At 40.0% G+C, this 19776-nt stretch overlaps 1 protein-coding gene across 3 annotated transcripts in view; it reads right to left on the minus strand.

The window, feature by feature from the left end:
* The window catches only part of FER (FER tyrosine kinase), a 112733-nt gene that overhangs the window by 29164 nt on the left and 63793 nt on the right, over positions 1-19776 (minus strand). For all 3 annotated transcript variants that reach the window (XM_071731201.1, XM_071731200.1, XM_071731202.1), the window contains 3 exons: positions 11465-11521; positions 8429-8544; positions 6731-6825 (listed from right to left, as the gene is read on the minus strand). In XM_071731201.1, coding sequence (XP_071587302.1) covers positions 6731-6825; positions 8429-8544; positions 11465-11521 — 268 coding nt within the window. The remainder of the gene's footprint in view (positions 1-6730; positions 6826-8428; positions 8545-11464; positions 11522-19776) is intronic.

The following is a 19776-nucleotide window of genomic DNA, read 5'->3' on the forward strand; positions in this document are numbered from 1 at the left end:
TGGGGGTCTACTACAGACCTCCTGATCAAGGCGAGGAGGTTGATGAGGCCTTCTACAGGCAGCTGAAAGCAGCCTCGCAACTTCAGTCCCTAGTCCTCATGGGAGATTTTAACTACCCCGATATCTGCTGGTTGACTCACACAGCCAGCTTTTCACAGTCTAGGAGGTTCCTCCAGTGCATTGATGATAACTTCTTAATGCAAATGGTGGACAAGCCGACTAGAAGAGGAGCGCTGCTGGATCTTGTACTAACCAACAAGGAGGGCCTTGTTGAAGCAGTGGCGGTCAATGGCAGCCTTGGCTGCAGTGATCATGAGATGGTAGAGTTCAGGATCCTGTGTGGAAGGAACAGAATACCCAGTAGGACCAGAACCCTGGACTTCCACAGGGCAAACTTTGGCCTCCTCAATCGACTGTTAAGAGAAATCCCATGGGACAAGGTGTTAGAAGATAAAGGGGCTCAAGATAGCTGGTCAATATTCAAGAACCACTATTTGCAAGCACAGGATCAGAGCATCCCTATGGTTAGGAAATCTAGTAAGGGAGCTAGGAGACCAGCATGGTTAAAAAAGGAACTGCTGGGAAAACTTAAATGGAAAAGGAAAATCTACAGATCATGGAAGGGGGGGCTGGTCACTTGGGAGGAATATAGGACTGTTGTCAGAGGATGTAGGGAGGCAATTAGGAAAGCTAAGGCCTCCTTGGAACTTAACCTTGCAAGTCGGGTTAAGGATAATAGAAAGGGCTTTTTCAAATACATAGCCAGCAAAACTAACACTAGAGGCAATATTGGCCCACTAAGGAATGAGCTGGGAGCCCTGGTGACAGAGGATATAAAGAAGGCAGAGGTGCTGAACGCCTTCTTTGCCTCTGTCTTTACTCCTGCAGGGTTTCCGCATGAGCCCCAGATTCATTTAACCCCAGAAGTAGTCAAGATAGATGAAGAGTTTGACATAGTAGATGAGGATTGGGTTAGGGATCAGCTGAGTAATCTGGACATCCATAAGTCGATGGGTCCAGATGGAATGCATCCAAGGGTGCTGAGGGAGCTGGCGGAGGTCATTGCTAGGCCACTCTCCATCATCTTCAAAAAGTCATGGGTAACAGGAGAGGTGCCTGAGGACTGGAGGATAGCAAATGTCACTCCAGTCTACAAGAAGGGCAAGAAGGAGGACCCGGGTAACTATAGACCGGTCAGCCTCACCTCCATCCCTGGAAAGGTGATGGAACAACTTGTTCTTGTCACTATCTCCAGGCATATCAAGGACATGGGGGTCATCAAGAGCAGTCAGCATGGTTTTATCAAGGGTAAATCATGTTTGACTAACCTCATAGCCTTCTATGAGGAAATTACTAGGTGGATAGATGATGGAAGAGCGGTAGATGTGGTTTATCTTGATTTCAGTAAAGCATTTGACACCGTCTCTCACAGCATCCTTGTAGATAAGTTGATCAAGTATGGGTTTGGTGATCAGGTAGTGAGGTGGGTCAGGAACTGGTTGAAAGGAAGGAGTCAGAGAGTTGTAGTCAATGGGGCAGAATCTGGTTGGAGGGGCGTGACTAGTGGAGTCCCTCAGGGGTCGGTACTGGGACCGGTGTTGTTCAATATATTCATCAACGACTTGGATGAGGGTATAGAATGTACCCTCAGCAAGTTTGCTGATGACACTAAGCTGGGAGGAGTGGCTGACACACCAGAAGGCTGTGCTGCCATTCAGAGAGACTTAGACAGGCTGGAGAGTTGGGCAGGGAGGAACAAGATGAAATTCAACAAGGGGAAGTGTAGAGTTTTGCATTTGGGGAAGAACAACACGATGTCCCAGTATAGGTTGGGGGCTGAGCTGCTGGAGAGCAGTGTAGGTGAAAGAGACCTGGGGGTCCTGGTAGATAAGAGGATGACCATGAGCCAGCAATGTGCCCTTGTGGCCAAGAAGGCCAATGGCATCCTGGGGTGCATTAGAAAGGGTGTGGTTAGTAGGTCAAGAGAGGTTCTCCTCCCCCTCTATTCTGCATTGGTGAGGCCGCACCTGGAGTATTGTGTCCAGTTCTGGGCCCCTCAGTTCAAGAAGGACAGGGAAGTGCTTGAAAGAGTCCAGCGCAGAGCTACTAAGATGATTAAGGGAGTGGAGCATCTCCCTTATGAGGAAAGGCTGAGGGAGCTGGGTCTCTTTAGTTTGGAGAAAAGGAGACTGAGGGGTGACCTCATCAATGTTTTCAAATATGTAAGGGGTGAGTGTCAGGGAGATGGAGCTAGGCTTTTCTCTATGGTGACCAGTGATAGGACAAGGGGTAATGGGTGTAAGTTGGAGCATAGGAGGTTCAAGTTGAATATCAGAAAGAATTTTTTTACTGTAAGGGTGACAGAGCCCTGGAACAGGCTGCCCAGGGGGGTTGTGGAGTCTCCTTCACTGGAGACATTCAAAACCCGCCTGGACACGTTCCTAGGCGATGTACTCTAGGTGGCCCTGCTCTGGCAGGGGGGGTTGGACTAGATGATCTTTCGAGGTCCCTTCCAACCCCTAGGATTCTATGATTCTATGATTCTATGAAAAAATACATTCAAAGTTTAAAGGGCATCCTGTGATTTCTTTTTGTTACATTGGCAATTGCATAGTAAACTAAGAGCAGATGAAAACAGAGTGAGTCTTCCAGTGAATTACAATCCCTCATTCTCAAAGCAGCAATACCATAAAGTGTTCCATGACCACCAAGAAAGAAGCTGGGACTGGGCAGATATTATGAAAGGTAAAGGAGGGTATTCTGACTTCATCTTTTCCTGTCCTTTTTCATGAAAAGATGCTGACTTTACTCTGAAAGGAGGAAAAAAAAACCCAAAACAACCACGAAGCAGGTTTTGTCAGCCTCTTCTCCCTTTTCCTAATAATCTTCCCTATACCCTACCGAACACCAACACCCATCTGTCACATTAATCAGTCTGGACTCTGGCCAACTTATGAGTAATACAGGAATATTCCAGGCAGCCTCTTTGATCATCACCAAAATTTGCTAAAAATGAGCTGCTATGAAAACTACTTGTGCCCTGTGACACCTTAAGAGACACTGGCAAATCGCTCTTTTCTGATTTTGAATATCAAAAGCTCCTCATAATTACATTCCTTTCTTCAGTTCTAACGTCAACAACACAGGATAAAGCACAAAAAAACACTGGGAAAACAGGCACAGACTAAAGAAAAATTAATAAATTAAACTAGAAGATAGTTTAAAGCAGGATGTGAAATTCACCATGTGATATTGCAATTACTCTAAGTTTATTTCACTGTATTGTAAAATAAAACATGCTTTTTTGGATTGGGTTCTCCGTATTTCTGTGCTAGCAAAGCATCTGAAATCTGCTCTTGTAGCAGACACAGAAGAAATTTGCAGTCAAATGCTATTTTTCTCTATTCAGCACCTCTCTGGAGTCAAAATCAGTGAGGACATTTTACTCACTGTATTCTCTCACTGCATGGAACAGCTCAGGGTTATAAACCAAGTTTACAGGTTCCTTATTTGAGTAACAGTTTGGTATTCAAATAGTCCTTGCACTGGATGCATCCCACTTACTATGCTTATGCTATGCAGATATTCAACAAATCCTCAACAAGTTACATGGTGTGGCTCACTGTGCAGAGAATTCTACAAGAATTTACACTGATTCTGGACCTCACCTCTATTCTCTGGATGATGACATCACACCACGTGCTCAGGGAACTGAGACTACTTTAGCCTCTATATCTAGAAATCAATGCTGACAATCTGACTTACTGCATGAATGCAGAGGGTGTGTACATTTAATATTGTTCAGATCCATCCTAAATTAGGAGTCCTAACAGAATAGTGATATGAAATAGAAAATATGAGCAAAGGTTAAGAGAACAACAAAATGTTGTAATTTAAAAAAAAAAACCCCACAAAAAAACCACACACACCCCCCTCCCCAAAAAAAGGACCCACAAAAAAAACCAAAAAAAAAACCCCAAACCAAACCCCACCTAATTATTTGCAAGAGTGCTTTAAAGGTTACTACAAATTTATTCTTTATGTTACCAAAAATTTTTATTTTTACAGGATGTTTCTCCCCCTCTCACTTTTAGAGGTTCCTGCAGAAAGACCTGTAGGACAAGACTGAGAAGAAAATAGATCTATCTTCTAACACTCAGCCAATGACAGGGAGATAGGATGTATTTTTTGATACATGCGTCCCTTAAAGAATTTACACAATACACATATGCGTTACATTGTTATCTCCTCATTTCTTCAGAGGTGATAGACTGTGATACTGATCACAGATTCAAAGAATGGTTAGAATTGGAAAGGCCCTTAAAAATCATCTAGTTGCAACCCCCCTGAATGGGCAAGGGACACCTCCCACTAAACAAGGGACACCAGGCCTTTAAAGCCCCATCCAACTTGGCCTTCAACACTCCCAGGGATGGGACATCCACAACCTCCCTGGGCAGCCTGTGCCAGTGTCTCACCACTCTCACCATAAAGAATTTCTTCTTAATGTCTAATCTAAATCTACCCTCTTCCAGTTTAAAGCCATTATCACTCACACAATGGCTATATGTCCTTGTAAAAAGTCCCTGCCCATCTATCCTAGTATCCTTCAGATACTAGAAGGCTGTTATATGGTGTCCCTGGAGCACCCTCTTCTCCAGGATGAACAATCCTAACTCTCTCAGCCTGTCTTCATAGGAGAGGTGCTGCAGCCCTCTGATCATCTATGTGGCCCTCCTCTGGACTCACTCCAACAGCTCCATGTCCTTATATTGGGTGCCCCAGAACTAGACACAGTATTCCTATTCCACGTGGGGTATCATGAGAGCTGAGTAAAGGGGAAGAATCATCTCCCTTGGCCTGCTGGTCATGATTCTTTTGATGCAGCCCAGGATACGGTTGGCTTTCTGGGCTGCAATATCACATTGATGGCTTAAGTTGTATTTCTCATCAACTAAAACTCCCAAGCCCTTTTCTTCAGGACCTTTTTCAATCATTTCTCCCTGCAACCCCTGTCTGTGCTCGGGACAGCCCCAACCCAGGTCACCACATTACATACCTTGGTATCATGACCAAACTTTTTGAGGGTGCTCTTGATCCCACTGTACATGTCACAGACAAAGATGTTAAACAGCATTAGTTTGCCATTCATAGGGAATGCCACCCATCACTGTTCTCCATTTGGACAGGAAGCCATTGACCACAGCTCTTTGCATGTGACCACTCAGCCATTTCCTTATCCAGCGAGTGGTCTATCCATCAATTCCATGTCTTTCCAATTTAGAGACCAAGATGTTGTGTGAGACAGTGTTTTGGATAAGTCACACTTCGCATAAGTCCAGGCAGATGATGTCAGTTACTCGTTTTGTCCACTGATGGTGTGACCGTGTCGTAAAAGGCCACCAAATTTGTCAGGCATGATTTGCCCTTGGTGAAGACAGGATAACCAATTCTTTTCATCCTGAGTGTTCAAGGTCAGGTTGGACAGGGCACTGAGAAACCTGATCTAAAGGCCCTGCTCATTGCAGGGGAGTTGGACTAGATGACTTTTAAAGCTCCCTGCCAACCTAAACCATACTATGAGTCTACCATTCTATGACACTGCGTGGACATATTCAGTAAGATCAATACTAACAATAGGAAGTAAGTTAACAGTAAATAAATGATGGTTCTTTTTCATTAGCACTCGTAACTTCTCATCTCCCTTTTCACTCTGGCTATATATCTGCAACATGCTCTGCTACGTGATTTATTCAGTTAAGCCTTGCTCTATTTCACATCTTGAAATGTCTTTATCAATTACTTTAGGACACATGTCACTTGTTCTTTTAACACATACACACACACACAAAGAAAAGGGATCTACCTAGAAAGGATAATTGTCTTTGACAATGTTTTTTATTTCTCTCTTATCTGTTGGCAACATCTGGGTCATTTTTGCATGTACCAATGGATGCACAGATGCCTAAATACGCATCTGCCACCTTCCCTATTGTTTTCACTAATGACTTAATCCAGATGCATAGGTCTTGATCCCATTTACATTTGCAACAAAGGAAAAAGATTTCTCTGCAGAAACAGTTTAAGACAGAATCACAGAGAAAGAAGTACCTCTCTACATGAAGTGTTGTTTAAAAAAAGAAACATTAATACTTGAAAAAATAAAGAATCAGAACTGAGATCTGCAACTGGAATGAAAAGCAGAGTTCAGCTGTTATGGACCCACACCATAGCTGTCTCAAAACACATAGTAAGTGTGAAAGCTTGCATGTATCTGCAAGAAGTAAGCCAACATGTATTTAGGATATAAATACAGTAGAAGAATATTAAACAGACCTTGAAAGACACAGGAAAAATTTCACATTTTATGGATCTGTTTCTACCTTTTTCCTTTGGAAAAAAAACTTGTCAGACATTTATTAATAATATGCCTTCTCAATTATGCATTTACAGAATGCAATTGTGAGTTAAAACATGTAATTTTTACATATTAAAAGGAATGTCAGAGTTAAACTGTTTAAACACCTTCCAGCATAAGCACACCTAAGACAACACAAAGACAAAGCAGACACTGCAAAAATTGAGCATTGAGCATTGTCAAAACACACAATTTACTTTTGAGATGAGTCATAAGAATGCAGATAATCAGAAAACAGTACATTTTCCATTATGTAAACAATACCTATGAAAACATGCCGAGGCAGGTCAAGGGGGAGAATAAAAAACTTACCTGGAACAAGTTCCATAACAATATAAATAGGTTGCCGTTGTGTGCAAACTCCAATAAGTTTTACAATATTAGGATGATCATACTGCTTGAGTATTCTGTAAAACACATAGTAAATTATTATATTAAGAAACTTTATTATATGTACTGATTAAATATTACAGGAAAATACCTTAAATCTCAATACTATTTTATTGGAACATGTCATTACTGTTATCATAAAGAAAAAAAAAATCAATGCAAAAGATCAATTAATTCTGTTTGAAACAGGGACATACTAATTCTCTAATAAATCAAGACTTATCACTGTATTATTCTTACTGCAATTTTACCATTTGTCTACATAAACTTTGTCTATACAACCGAAACATTACCTGACAGCCTTGCCGTTTCTTAAGAACCCCTGTAGCTAAACAGCACTTCAGTGGCAGAGCTACATCAAAAATGTATGCACAGAATGCCTCTTTATTTTCCTGCTCATTTGTTCAAATGCACACTCATTCCAATTTTACTTTAAGAGATTAATTAATACAATAAGTTTTAAAAGAAAATAAGGAAAACTATTTTAATTTCAGAATCTGTAGGAAAACATTTACATCTTCTTACAAAATACTTCAGTAAAAACATTTTTAGCCTAAAACAGCATGCTATGATTTATGAAGTGAAATGAAGGGTAAGGAAGAATTCTACAGACTTAGAGATTGCAATTTAAATTGTTTTTTCTATTATTTGCTGACTAAAAGTAGCTCCTCTTTTCCCCTTTTTTTCTAGGACCAGAGTAAAATACTAAGCTACCTGGGTACATACATGTTTAGTGCAATGCAACATATTTTCTTTTCTTTTTCTTCAAACAAACTTTGCTCCATTAGTAGCAAGCTGCTTAAAAAATGAAACATCTCCACAGTTTCCAAATTACAAGCTGCTTAAAATTATTCAATAGATAGAGTGGCTGATCTTCATTCTTTATGCAGATAAAACCTTTTACTTCTCCATGTTGCTCCCGATAGTTTGCGAGTGAAAATGAAAGCTCCACAGAGGAAGCAATTTAATTTAAATAATTTTCATCTCAATACACCCCTCCAATCTGAGGTCTCAGAACCTACCTATCTACACCAGCCTATACTTTGAATACTTAGCATACTGTGGCATGATGGTAATTTGAAAAAATAAGTATTGAACCACATGCTGTCTGGCACAGCATAAAATACTCCTACTGGAGTGAACTCTTCTTACAAAGAGAAAATTACTAAATGGGGTCTATAAGGTAACGTAGCCACATCTGGTCTGCTCCGCTAGTCATATATGCAGGGTAGGATCCCTTACTGGTATAAAACCATAAATTAATGGCATCTTCCAGTCTTCTTCTTCCTCATGGCATATATCAGAAGAAGTTCTATACTGGAAGTATGTAAAATAACAAAATCATGTTTCATAGGCATAGCTTGCTTTGCCAAAAACATAGTTTCAGCAAGTGCAGATGCTATCACATTCACATGTCAAAAATACCTATGTTTAGTTACTGGGGCAACCGTTGTAGAAGGTATTGAAGGAGATAAAAAAAGGGAGAAGTTTGACTATTGCTTCTTTGAATTTCTCTGTTGCTTCTTTGAATTTCTCTGAAGGTCAGATTTTGCAAATCCATCTAGCAATAAAACTTGGACAACAAAACACAAGGATTTCAATTACATTGAGAGAGCCTACCTGGCTTCTGACAGAAATCGGATTTTCAGTTCCTGAGGAAGATCTTCTTTACATGTTTTTACAGCAACAGGAGTTTTATCCTTCAGTGTTCCCTTATACACCTCACCAAAATTACCCTGAAAAGAGAAAAGAAAAGAAAAAAAAAAGTATTCTAGGTGAACAAAATTTTCACAATCTCCAGAAAAATTATGCCAACAGCTAATGTAGTTTGTATGGAAATTTGAAATGCATTTACCAATTCAAATGAGGTTTTCCTTCAGTGTGCAGAGCTGTTGGAGCTGTATGATCTTTATGGACCCTTCCAACTCAAATCATTCTATGATTCTATGATCTGTCCCTAACACAACACAGCTCACATAGGCACCTATTATATGGATATAGTTCATTAGTTTGGAAAGCGAAAATAATATATTTATTCCCTTGTGTAATTTTCTTATAAAGCCTTTTAGTAGCTTCTGAAATTAACACTAGTAGCAGTATTTTCTTTCTTAATCTTACTCCTGCACTTTCATTTTCACACTATTTTATCAAGTTTTGAACTCTCAGTCTGCAAGATACCAAAAGATCTGTGAAACTAGGACAAAATACATCAAAATAACAAAAGAATTATCACATATAGAAGAAGGAAAAAAAGCAAAGTAAGAAATGTGAAAACATTGTATATTGATTTTGATCACTAATTAAAACCACTGCAAAAAAAGTACTGTCATTTCTGCCCTGAAAAAGTTACATGATCCGCAATTTGTTTTAAAAGCTAGCTCAGCTGTTCTATAAAGGCAAGTAAGGAAGGCCACACATTTGGACAAGACTTAAGAAAGTAGATCCTTTTATAATCAGATTTTTTAGGTTGTCAACAATATATCACTGGGGCAAGTTGTTTATTTTTTTATATCATAGACTAAAACCAAAATAACAAAGACCACAGAAAAATCTCCATCAGACATATTTTTGACCTAAATAAAAAGGAAAGTTAATCAGGAAGAAGGAAATTGTGTGGTATATAACTAAATATTTCTATCAGTGAACAAACCTAAGAGAAGAAAACAAAACAAAACAAAACTGAAGATCTTATACTTCTAGTTAAATTTCCCAAAGAACAGTTTTAAATCCATGCCTGATAAAGTTCCACATGATTCCAATTCTGTGTCCTGGTATCTGGAGATGCATGTGACTTCAAAAAACATCATAACTCTACTTAAAATGTCTTCCTTTCTGTGACGAGTGATAAACATTTCTTTACAACGTGTTTGAATATTGTATTACCAGAGCAAAAAGACAGGAAAGGGAAAAAAGAAACTCACAGATGAAAAATAGTTACATGATGATAGTAACAGAGGAAGAAATTAAGATCTAAACACAGCCTTCCAGTATTATTTCATATATTGTAGCTTAAGTAATATAGAGCTGGCAAGCAAGGCATAGGACCTATGACAGCAATCTGCACTTCTAAAACACCAGTTTGAAAGGCCAGGACACTACCTCTGATATGAAGAATGGCACAAGGCAAGAATCTGAGTCACCCCCATACACTTTTCAACTGCCCTTCACAGCAGATGTATTTAACGTGTAAAGGTGAACACATCAAAAGGACTACTTCAGTATTGAAAAAGCTTTTTTTGACTCATTTAAAATATTTAATCATTATATTTACCGTTCTTATTAATAATGTGTTCCTTTCATATAACTTTGATTTTGACAGTTATTATAGAATACAAGCTGAGTAAATAAACAGAGCATTCACTCCTGAGAAGAAGTTAAATTTTTGTCTTTTCTAAAGTCTGGACCTTCCTCTGCATTAAGCTTTCAAGATTGTCTTCCTCATCTTTTTAATGCTTGTTAAGACTTTACAGACACTCAGATTTCTCAATTCCATAAGTGAATGACTGTAGTTTACTTAACATTTTCTCATATGGACAGTGTCGTTCTGTCATTAGCTTTTGCAGTTTAACTATATCTTTTTCAAGATGAGTGCCTGACACATTTATATTGTTCCAATAAAGTTCTTATCACTTTTAAGCATTGAGTTATCTTTACTGAACGTTAAAAATGCTTTCTACCAAAAACATTTAATGTACATATAAATTAAGTTTATTTAATTAATCAATTTCCAGATTGCTTTAACTGTCTTTACTCATCAAGACCAATTCATATTTATTTTTAGCAAGATAAGGCTTTTTTAATGCCTGAAACATCTTTAATTTTCTCCTTTGATGCTATTTGGTTGAATAATGTGAGGCTGTCAAAGTACCTGCATTTTATGCAGACCCAGCTCTCTCAACCAGCAGATAATACTTTTTGTCATCTTACACTGCCAAAAGGTAACAGAATCTTCTGAGAGTATTTAATTCTCCCGTTTCTTGAACAGTTATAAATTCTTTTAGTACGTATCTCAGCAAGAAAGCAAGTAATAACTTAATTTTTCTCCTCGTTTAACCTATTTATCATGTTTTGGGAAATCTTTTGTAACAGCGTGCAGAATGGCACTCACAACAGTCCTTGTACGTGTAAAACTGCTAATAATGAAAATGAGGTATATTGCTTAGCAGATTTTAAAGATTAATAGCTTCTAAGTGGAATTTGTCATATTAACTACACTATACAGGAATTAATTTTGTAAATAAGCCACAGTGTAACTAACTTACATCCAATAAGCCATACAAAACCAATTAACATTTTTTAAAATACTGATTTAGTCATCTTACATCCAATTTTACGTATAAATACATAAAGTTCATACGTAATTACATACATACAGGTATGCTTATTATATTTTTGTTTATACTAGGCAACAATATATTTTGTAAGACTACACAAAGTAAATCAGCCACATCATGCTTTAAAGAAACCTATCTAGCTTAAAGGCCTTCCAAAATATGTATTAGTTAAATACTTTTAGTAATCACATTATGTCAATTAACCGGTAAATGTGACTTACATTTGTTTAAACCACAATGATGTTTTGTAAATAGGAAACGTATAAGCACAACAATGAATATACATTTACTTAAATGGTATTTAGCTCACTTGATTACTTACCTTGCCTAGTAGTTCTCCCAGTGTAATATCCTCATGATTGAGAACCCACTTCTTATCCTATGAAAAGGAAAGCAGAATTTTCCATCTGTCCAAATACGTACAATACATATACATTACATTACACATACAGTACAATACATCTCAGCTGGATGGAGCTAAAGAAGCATTTTATCCAGACCAATCAATCAAAAGCATATAAGGAAGTTAAAAATTTAAGTGTTTACAAACAGAGAGTAGAAAATTTCCTGTATCATAAAGTTTTGAAATATACCAACAACATGACAGCTCTGGAGATAAGCCCAGTTTTTAACAAAGATTGAGTCAAAATCATATAAGAAAACACCACTGTAGTATATGAAACACCTTATTGCTGCATTGAAAAAAAAAATGTTTTTCTACTCAGTGTACCTGAAAAAGAACTTGTTTTTCTACTTATTCGCAAGATACATAATTGCATCTTTTACAGCTTCTGTGGTAGCTTGAAATATTACAGGCAACTACTTGGAAAGACAACATAACAAATGCCAGTAAAAGTATCTGTTCTGTGCTGATGAATAGCACTGCAGATACTCTGCAATAGCCTAAAGACATACCAAAACAATTATACATTTATTGCTACACAGACATATTAGGTAAACACTTAGCTAAAATGTTTGAGTAGGATATTCTAAATGTAACCCATATTTAGTTTTTCCATTTTATTTCTCTGTTCTCACCTCATCTGCTCTCATAAACACCATTATTGTTCCTCATGTCCTAAGCACTCTTTATTGCACATGAAAAAGACAAATATTGAAAGAAGTGTATGCCAACTCATTAAATCATCTTGCAGAAATTAAATCACCTCACAGAAAACCAAGCCAAAAATGCTGGCTTTGAAGTACACCTAATATGAGAGATTACCAGGTTTTCTGGCCCATGTAGGACCTGTAGTGATCCTGACCACAAGGCTGTTGTAGGTCAAAGCGTTAGCAATCCACACAGCAGCTAACTGGAGTGAGCCCAGCCTGTGCTGTGTGGCAAAGCTCCTTTGGCAACAGAACTAACTCAGCCAGCACGCTGCAAGAGTCCACAGGCAGCGCCCACTGGGTACCACCCTGGGTGACCTTGCTTTTATCTACACCTGTTTCAAGAAGCTCTCATGTCGATGTCCTTTGTTTGCAAGTTGAAATAATGAACAGAGTTGTTTACTTGTTACAGTCTGAATGACGAAAATGTGAGAATCTCTGCTGAGGCAGGCACTGCCCAGCATGCTCCAATTGGTTTTGTTGCCCATTCAACACGACACCACCCAGGGCATCCACCATCTAAAGGGATGTAGACAAGATTGTCTACAATACTCCCCTTACTGTGTTAGGTCTCATAGACACTACTTTAAATTACAGCTTTCTGACTCTGAGTGTCTATTACTGTCTATTAGCACCTCCTGGTGCCAAATGAGACCTTTCTAATGTTAATACATGCCTGATGGCAAGGAATGAAGAAACGGGAGCCAGACTCTTCTCAGTGGTGTTCAGTGACAGGACAAGAGAGAACAGGCACAAAATAGAAAACAGAAAATTCATTCTGAACACGAGGAAATGGATTTTTAGTGTGAGGGTGGTAAAGCACCTGAATGGGTTACCCAGAAAGAGTTCAGAATCTTCTTCTGGGGGAGACATTCAAAACCCAACTACACACAGTCCTGGGAAATCCACAGTAGTTGAACCTGCCTGAGTAGCAGAGCTGGACTAGAGAATCTCAAGAATATCCTTCCAACTTCAATGAGCCTGTGACTCAAATACAGAAAAAAAACTTCTGTATGTAAACAGTCCATAGAACAACAGAATGGCTAGTGTTGGAAGGGGCTTTTAAAGATTATCTAGTGCAACCACCCTGCCACTGAACATCTTTCACAAGATCAGGTTGATCAGAGCCCCATCCACTGCCCCAGGGCAGGTGCAGGACCTTGGACTTGCCCTTGTTGACCTTCATGAGGTTCACATGGGCACATTGTTCAAGCCTGTCTGGATGGCATCCTGTCCCTCAGGCGTGTCAACTGCACTACTCAGCTTGGTGCCATCTGCAAAGTTGTTGAGGCTGAACTTGATCCCACTGTCTATGTCATTAATAAAAACATTGAACAATACTTGTCTGTCCTGAGGGACACCACTTGTTACTGATGTCCATTTGGAAATTGAGCCTTTGGATATAATTCTGAATGCAACCATCTAGTCTACTCCTTAGCTATTGAACAGGCCTTACATCAAATCCACCTCTCTCCAATTAGGAGCACAGCTCTTCTGCAGGGAATTTGCTTTCTTGTTATAGAAGCAACTTGCCTGTATTGTGCTAGATCTCAGTCTCCTAGGAACCATATACTACATAAAATTTTCTGCCAAAGACTGAATCCTGACAGAAGGCATTGCTACAGCTATTAATTCCTTTAAACACATTTTCCAACTTAAAAGAAAATGTCGAATGTATGATTATTTTTTTAGTGATTAGTCTGACAGATAACCAAAAAGGGAACTTTTTACTCCTTAGGTGAAAAAGTAATTTTAAAGATCAAACAGACACATGCATAAGTATCCCTTGCCAAGGCTGAGTTCTATATCACAAGTGCAGAAGACTGAGTACAGAGATTCATGAAAGACCTTTTTTAATTAACATGAAATTTAAGGTCACCTTAAAAGAAGCTGAAATTTTAATGATTTTTTTTAAACTATGAAAATTCTTTCCATCCATATGAGGGATAATTCTTAAAAAAAATGTTCCTCACTGTGAATCAGCACTAATTGTTTAATGCTGCCCAGGATTCTGCTTTCTTTGCTGTAAGTACATGCTGCTGATGCATGTTCAATACCCAGGGCCTTTTCTACAAAGCTGCTTTCCAGTTGAGCAGTCTGCAGCCTGCTCTTGTGCCCAAGCTCGCTTTAGGAGCAGGACTTTGAACTCATCTTTGCTGAAGTTCATGAGCTGTCAACACATTTCTCCAGCCTGTCCATGTTCCTCTGGATAGCAGCACGGCCCTGTGGTGTTTCTGCCCCTTCTCCTCATTTGCTGTCATCAGCCAACTTGCTGAAGGTGCACTTTGCCCCATCATCCAGATTATTAATGAAGATGTTTAACAAAATCAAACCAGCTATTGACCCTTAAAGTACACCACAGGTTGCCAGTCTCCAATTAGACTTTACACCTCTCATCACTTCTCACTATACTGTGGACACACTGCATAATAATCAGTGGCAACCCTTAAAAGTATTCCAACTGAAGGAAAGGACCCTAAGGAATACACTAGATCTAGTATCTACCATGCAAATAAAGATTTCTGAAGTCCTATCCCTGAATTTCTCCTTATTAATCAACATTAAATACCTCTCTCAAGCACATACACCTTCCGAGAAATTCAGATGCTGTTACATACACCTGATGTAAATAACTTCTCTCAGGATCAGATAAAATAACCTTAAATTCCAAAACTTGTTAGGACTATTTCTTTAAATAGCCTTTTAAAATCTATGCTAAACATATGCACATTCTAGCATACATATACCTCATGCAGAACAGTTGTGATAAGAATAAACTGTGCTTCTAGGTTAACGTATTTTATGTTTATCCATGATCTACTCTAATTACTGAAATATACTGTAGGTAGGAATCCCAATTCAAGGAAATCTGCCACGAATCACAGAATCACAGTGTTAGGGGTTGGACAGGACCTTGAGAGATCATTGAGTCAAACTCCTCTGCCAGAGCAGAGTGTAGGTCTCACAGGAACACATCCATGTGGGCTTTGAATGTCTCCAGAGAAGGAGACTCCACAGGCTCCCTGGGCAACCTGTTCCAGTGCTGCTCTGCCACCCTCACAGTGAAAGCTTTTTCTTATATTTACACAGTACCTCCTATGCTCCAACTTGCATCCATGACCCCTTGTCCTATCATTGGACATAACTGTCTGGCTCCATTCTCCTGACACTCACCCTTTACATATTTATAAACATTAATGAGGTCACCCCTCACTCTCCTCTTCTCCAAGCTGAAGAGACCCAGCTCCCTCAGTCTTCCTCATAAGGGAGATGTTCCACTCCCTTCATCATCTTGGTCACTCTGCACTGGACTCCTTCAAGCACTTCCCTGTCCTTCTGGAACTGAGGGGCCCAGAACTGGACACAATATTCCAGATGAGGCCTCATAAGGGCAGCCTAAAGGGGGAGGAGAACCTCTCTCTACCTACTAACCACCCCCCTTCTAAATCACTCCAGGATGGCATTGGCCTTCTTGGCCACAAGGGCACATTGTTGGCTTATGGTCATCTTTCTGTCCATTAGAACTCCGAGGTCCCTTTCCTCTGTGCTGCTCTCTAAGAGGTTAATTCCCAACCTATAATGATACACTGTGTTTTCTTTCCCAGGTGCAAGACCTTACACTTGCCCTTGTAATTCATTGACTCTCCAGGGACACCCCGTCGTCATGGAGGAGGAGCCTGCGTGCCCTTGTGAGGTTGGGAGCTCTGCTGGCAGTGGCATATGCCTGCAGTAGGGTCTCCCATCCCAGACAGGTCATAACTGAAGGGTCACAGTGTGTCCATGGGCAGGATGGGCTCACCAGCCTTCAGGCAACCATCCTAGGAGAAGGACAACTCTAACTCCAAACCTGGACAGATGGAGCTAATTTAGCCCTGTAAGGTCATCCATCTATGGATGGAGACTCTAACTAAACCTACATCCTGAGGACTTCACTGTCACTGTCCAAGCTCTCTGGGCCCTGGCAGATGAGCCTTGGGGGTAAAGGGTGGGGCCAGTTTCGTGCACGCTGCCCCTCACCTAAAAAATCCACAGCGCAGGCCGGAAGGGGGAACCCACACTTGTAAAGCCCCTGCAGTGACAGGCGAGGGTTGAAGTGGCAGGGGAAAGGTGCACTGGAAGCTGCAGCTCCAGCCCTGCATACAGACAGCTCAGGACTTGGATCACTCAAGACTGACCCAGGAGATGACAGCAGAATCCTGAGTGACCAAGCAGCCTTTTTCAAGGAGAGCATCACTTGCTCCACATGGAGAGGGGCCTGTAAAAGGTCATCTCCACCCCCCAACCAGTTGGCTACCCACAGTCAACGGGCACCTTCTGATGTGGTCAAAGACAAAGAGACAAAGGCAGACACCTGCCTCTAAACATGTGTTCAGACTGACACTCGCATGTTAGAACATCAGAAACATGCTTGACACAGCAGACAGTGGGCATCTTGAGCATCGTTCGGCTCTAATTGCCCACAAATTGTCACGACTTAACATCGACATTGCTGCTCCCAGTGAAGTTCATCTTCATGAGGAAGTCTTAAAGAACATAGTGCTGGCACACTCTATTGATCAGGCAAACCCAAAACTGAAAGACACCTCTCAGGAGCTGGCTTCATGATTAAAAACTCCATCACCTCTAAATTTGAAAATCTGCCGACGGGTCATTCTGATCGCATTATTTCCTTACGCCTCCCACTACACAACAAGCAACATTCTGTTCTTTTCAGTATATGTGTCCCGACCCTCCAAGCTGACCATGCAGAACAAGTCAAAACAACCTGCACCGCCTCACCCAAAAAGGTTCCTGCAGGTGATAAGATCATAATCCTTGGTGACTTCAATGCCAGAGTAGGAAAGAACTATGAAGCCTGGAAAGGAGTACTAGGCACGCATAATGTTGGAAACTGTAATGACAATGGACATCTCCTGCTAGAGTTTTGTGCTGAGCAGCAGGTCACCATCACCATCTTCCAGCAGAAAGACAGCCTGAAGACAACCTGGATGTATCCTCAGTCCAAGCACTGGCACCTCACTGACTATGTCTTAGGGTGCCACAGAAAGGCTATGTCCATCATAACCAAGCACTGCCCAGTGCAGAATGTCATACAGATCACTGCCCTGTGCGACGTAAATCTACCCTCTACTTTAAGCCCAAACATCAAGGTCAATGATCTTCAAAAAGATACAGTAAGAAATAGCTTCCAGGTAAATCTTCAATATAGACTTTTAGATCATCCCATAGATTCCTTTCCTGAGCACTTTGGCAACACATTAGAAATAGCATCCTGCAATCCCCAGAAGAATCCCTAGGGTTCTCCTCAAAGAAAAGCAAAGACTGGTTTGAAAAAAAAAACCCAAAAAATCCAAGAATTGTTGAGAAAGAAGAGAACCTCTCACTGAGCACACTTTGCTCAGCCATCTTGCCATGTAAGAAAAGCAGCCTTTTGCCTTGCATGCAGTGAGCTCCAACAGAAACTTTGAGACATCCTGAACAAGTGGTGGATCAACTTAGCAGAAAAGACTGAACTATGCGCAGTTACGGGTGACCACAGAGAGCTCAATGAAGCACTGAAAGCAGTGTATGGACCCACACACCAGGTCCAAAACCCCCTACTCAGTGCAGATGGCCAAATGCTTCTGACAGATAAAACTTCCACCCTGAACCGATGGTCTTAACATTTTCAGACTCTCTTCAGTGCCAGCTGTGTAGTCCAAGCTCTGCAATTCAGCACATAGCACAACAACCGGTGAAAACCGAATTGCACATAGCCCCTACTTTGGGAGAGACTCTTAAGGCCATACAGGAGCTGAAAACTGGCAAGGCAGCTGGGGTTGATGGAATCCCATCTGAAGTATGGAAACACAGAGGCCAAGCACTCCATGCTAAATTTCACAAGCTCCTTGTGAGTTGTTGGGAACAAAGCAAACTACCACCAGATCTCTGTGATGCATTCATCATCATCATCCTGTATAAGAAGAAAGGAGAAAAGTCAAACTGCTCCAACTACCAAGGTATAACTCTGCTCTCCATTGCTGGAAAAATCCTTGCAAGAATACCTTTGAACAGATTAGTACCTGCTATAGCAGAGGAAGTTATACCTGAAAGCCAATGTGGTTTCAGAGCCAAGAGGAGTACCACAGACATGGTATTTGTTCCCAGACAACTGCAAGAGAAGTGTAGGGAACAGAACAAAGGTCTTTGTGTGACATTCATTGACTCAGTAAAACTTTTGACACTAAGTAGAAAGGACCTGTGGCAAATCTTGGAACGATTACGGTGTCCCCACTCGTGGGAGCTGTCCCATCATGTTTCAGTGACTGCAATTATATCATAGCCATGCAACCTAATGCAGATCTACAAGTCCTCCTGCTTGTTGCAGGAGGTACTTGCATGCACTGGTATATAACCATTTCAGAGAGGCAGTCATGCAAGTAGTTTTCACTTTTGGTACCTGACCTCCCCAAGCCACTTCCCTGGTTACTAACCTATTAGTGGGCCCCATGTTTTTGTGTTTTGTGAGATTATTAACCCCTCCCATCAAATTTAGTTTAAAGCCCTGTGAATGAGACTTGCCAACTCCCAGCCAAAAGTCCTTTTCCCTCTCCTGGATAATTCTACACTATCCTGTGCCAGCACGTCTGGTGCCACGTAAACATCTCCATGACCAAAACACTCAAAATTCAACCTATGGCACCAGCCTCAAAGGCCATGAGATCAAGCAGAATAATGGAGAGGTGGTCAGGAAAGTCATTTAGGACCATATTTCTTCCATAGTGTAGGTACAAGAAAAATTCTCTGAGTATACATAATGAAAATGTATGCAAAAATTAAAATAATCATAGAAAAAACATAGCAAAAGAAATTTAAAAAGTCAGGAACATAGAAATTCCTTGTCTTCAAAGTAAACAACAGAGCTGATGTTTTCATTAAATAGATGAAACAACAGATGATGGTTTCCAGATGATGTTTTCCTGTTTAGTCTTAACAGAGAATAAGTTCTGTTATAGTTTAGTATTTAGTAGCATACTGTATTACAGCTTTAGATTGTCTAAATCAGGGCTGCTTGCATAGCCTGTACATTATATGAAGGCAGAAAAAAAGAAACAGAAAGAGCATTAAATTTTTAAGAAAACTATGGTATTATAAAAGACAAAAATTTACAAACAGATATATTTTAATTTCAGTTTTAAAACCCTTTCTTTTCAGTTTAAACATTTTATTTCAAAATAAAATAATTCACACAATGTCCTGTTATCTCATGGGATCTAAAATTTATTTAAGCAACACTATATCAAATGAAATGTTGATTTGGTAATCAGCAAGACACTTACTTAAAAAGTGAATTGACAAAGTCATGAGAACTTTACCACTGAAAGAAACCATTTTATCATAAAAGTTCTTCAGAACATCTTTATGAGCAATGAACTACTACTTTAAGCTACTAAGTGAAATCCTAATGGGAAAAAAAAAAAAAAAAAAAAAAGGAGAATATTTTGTGAGATGCTGAATGCCAATCCTTCAAGATAGTAAAGATTT

The sequence above is a fragment of the Heliangelus exortis genome, chromosome Z (genome assembly GCF_036169615.1).
Source record: "Heliangelus exortis chromosome Z, bHelExo1.hap1, whole genome shotgun sequence".
Classification (NCBI taxonomy): Eukaryota; Metazoa; Chordata; class Aves; order Apodiformes; family Trochilidae; genus Heliangelus; species Heliangelus exortis.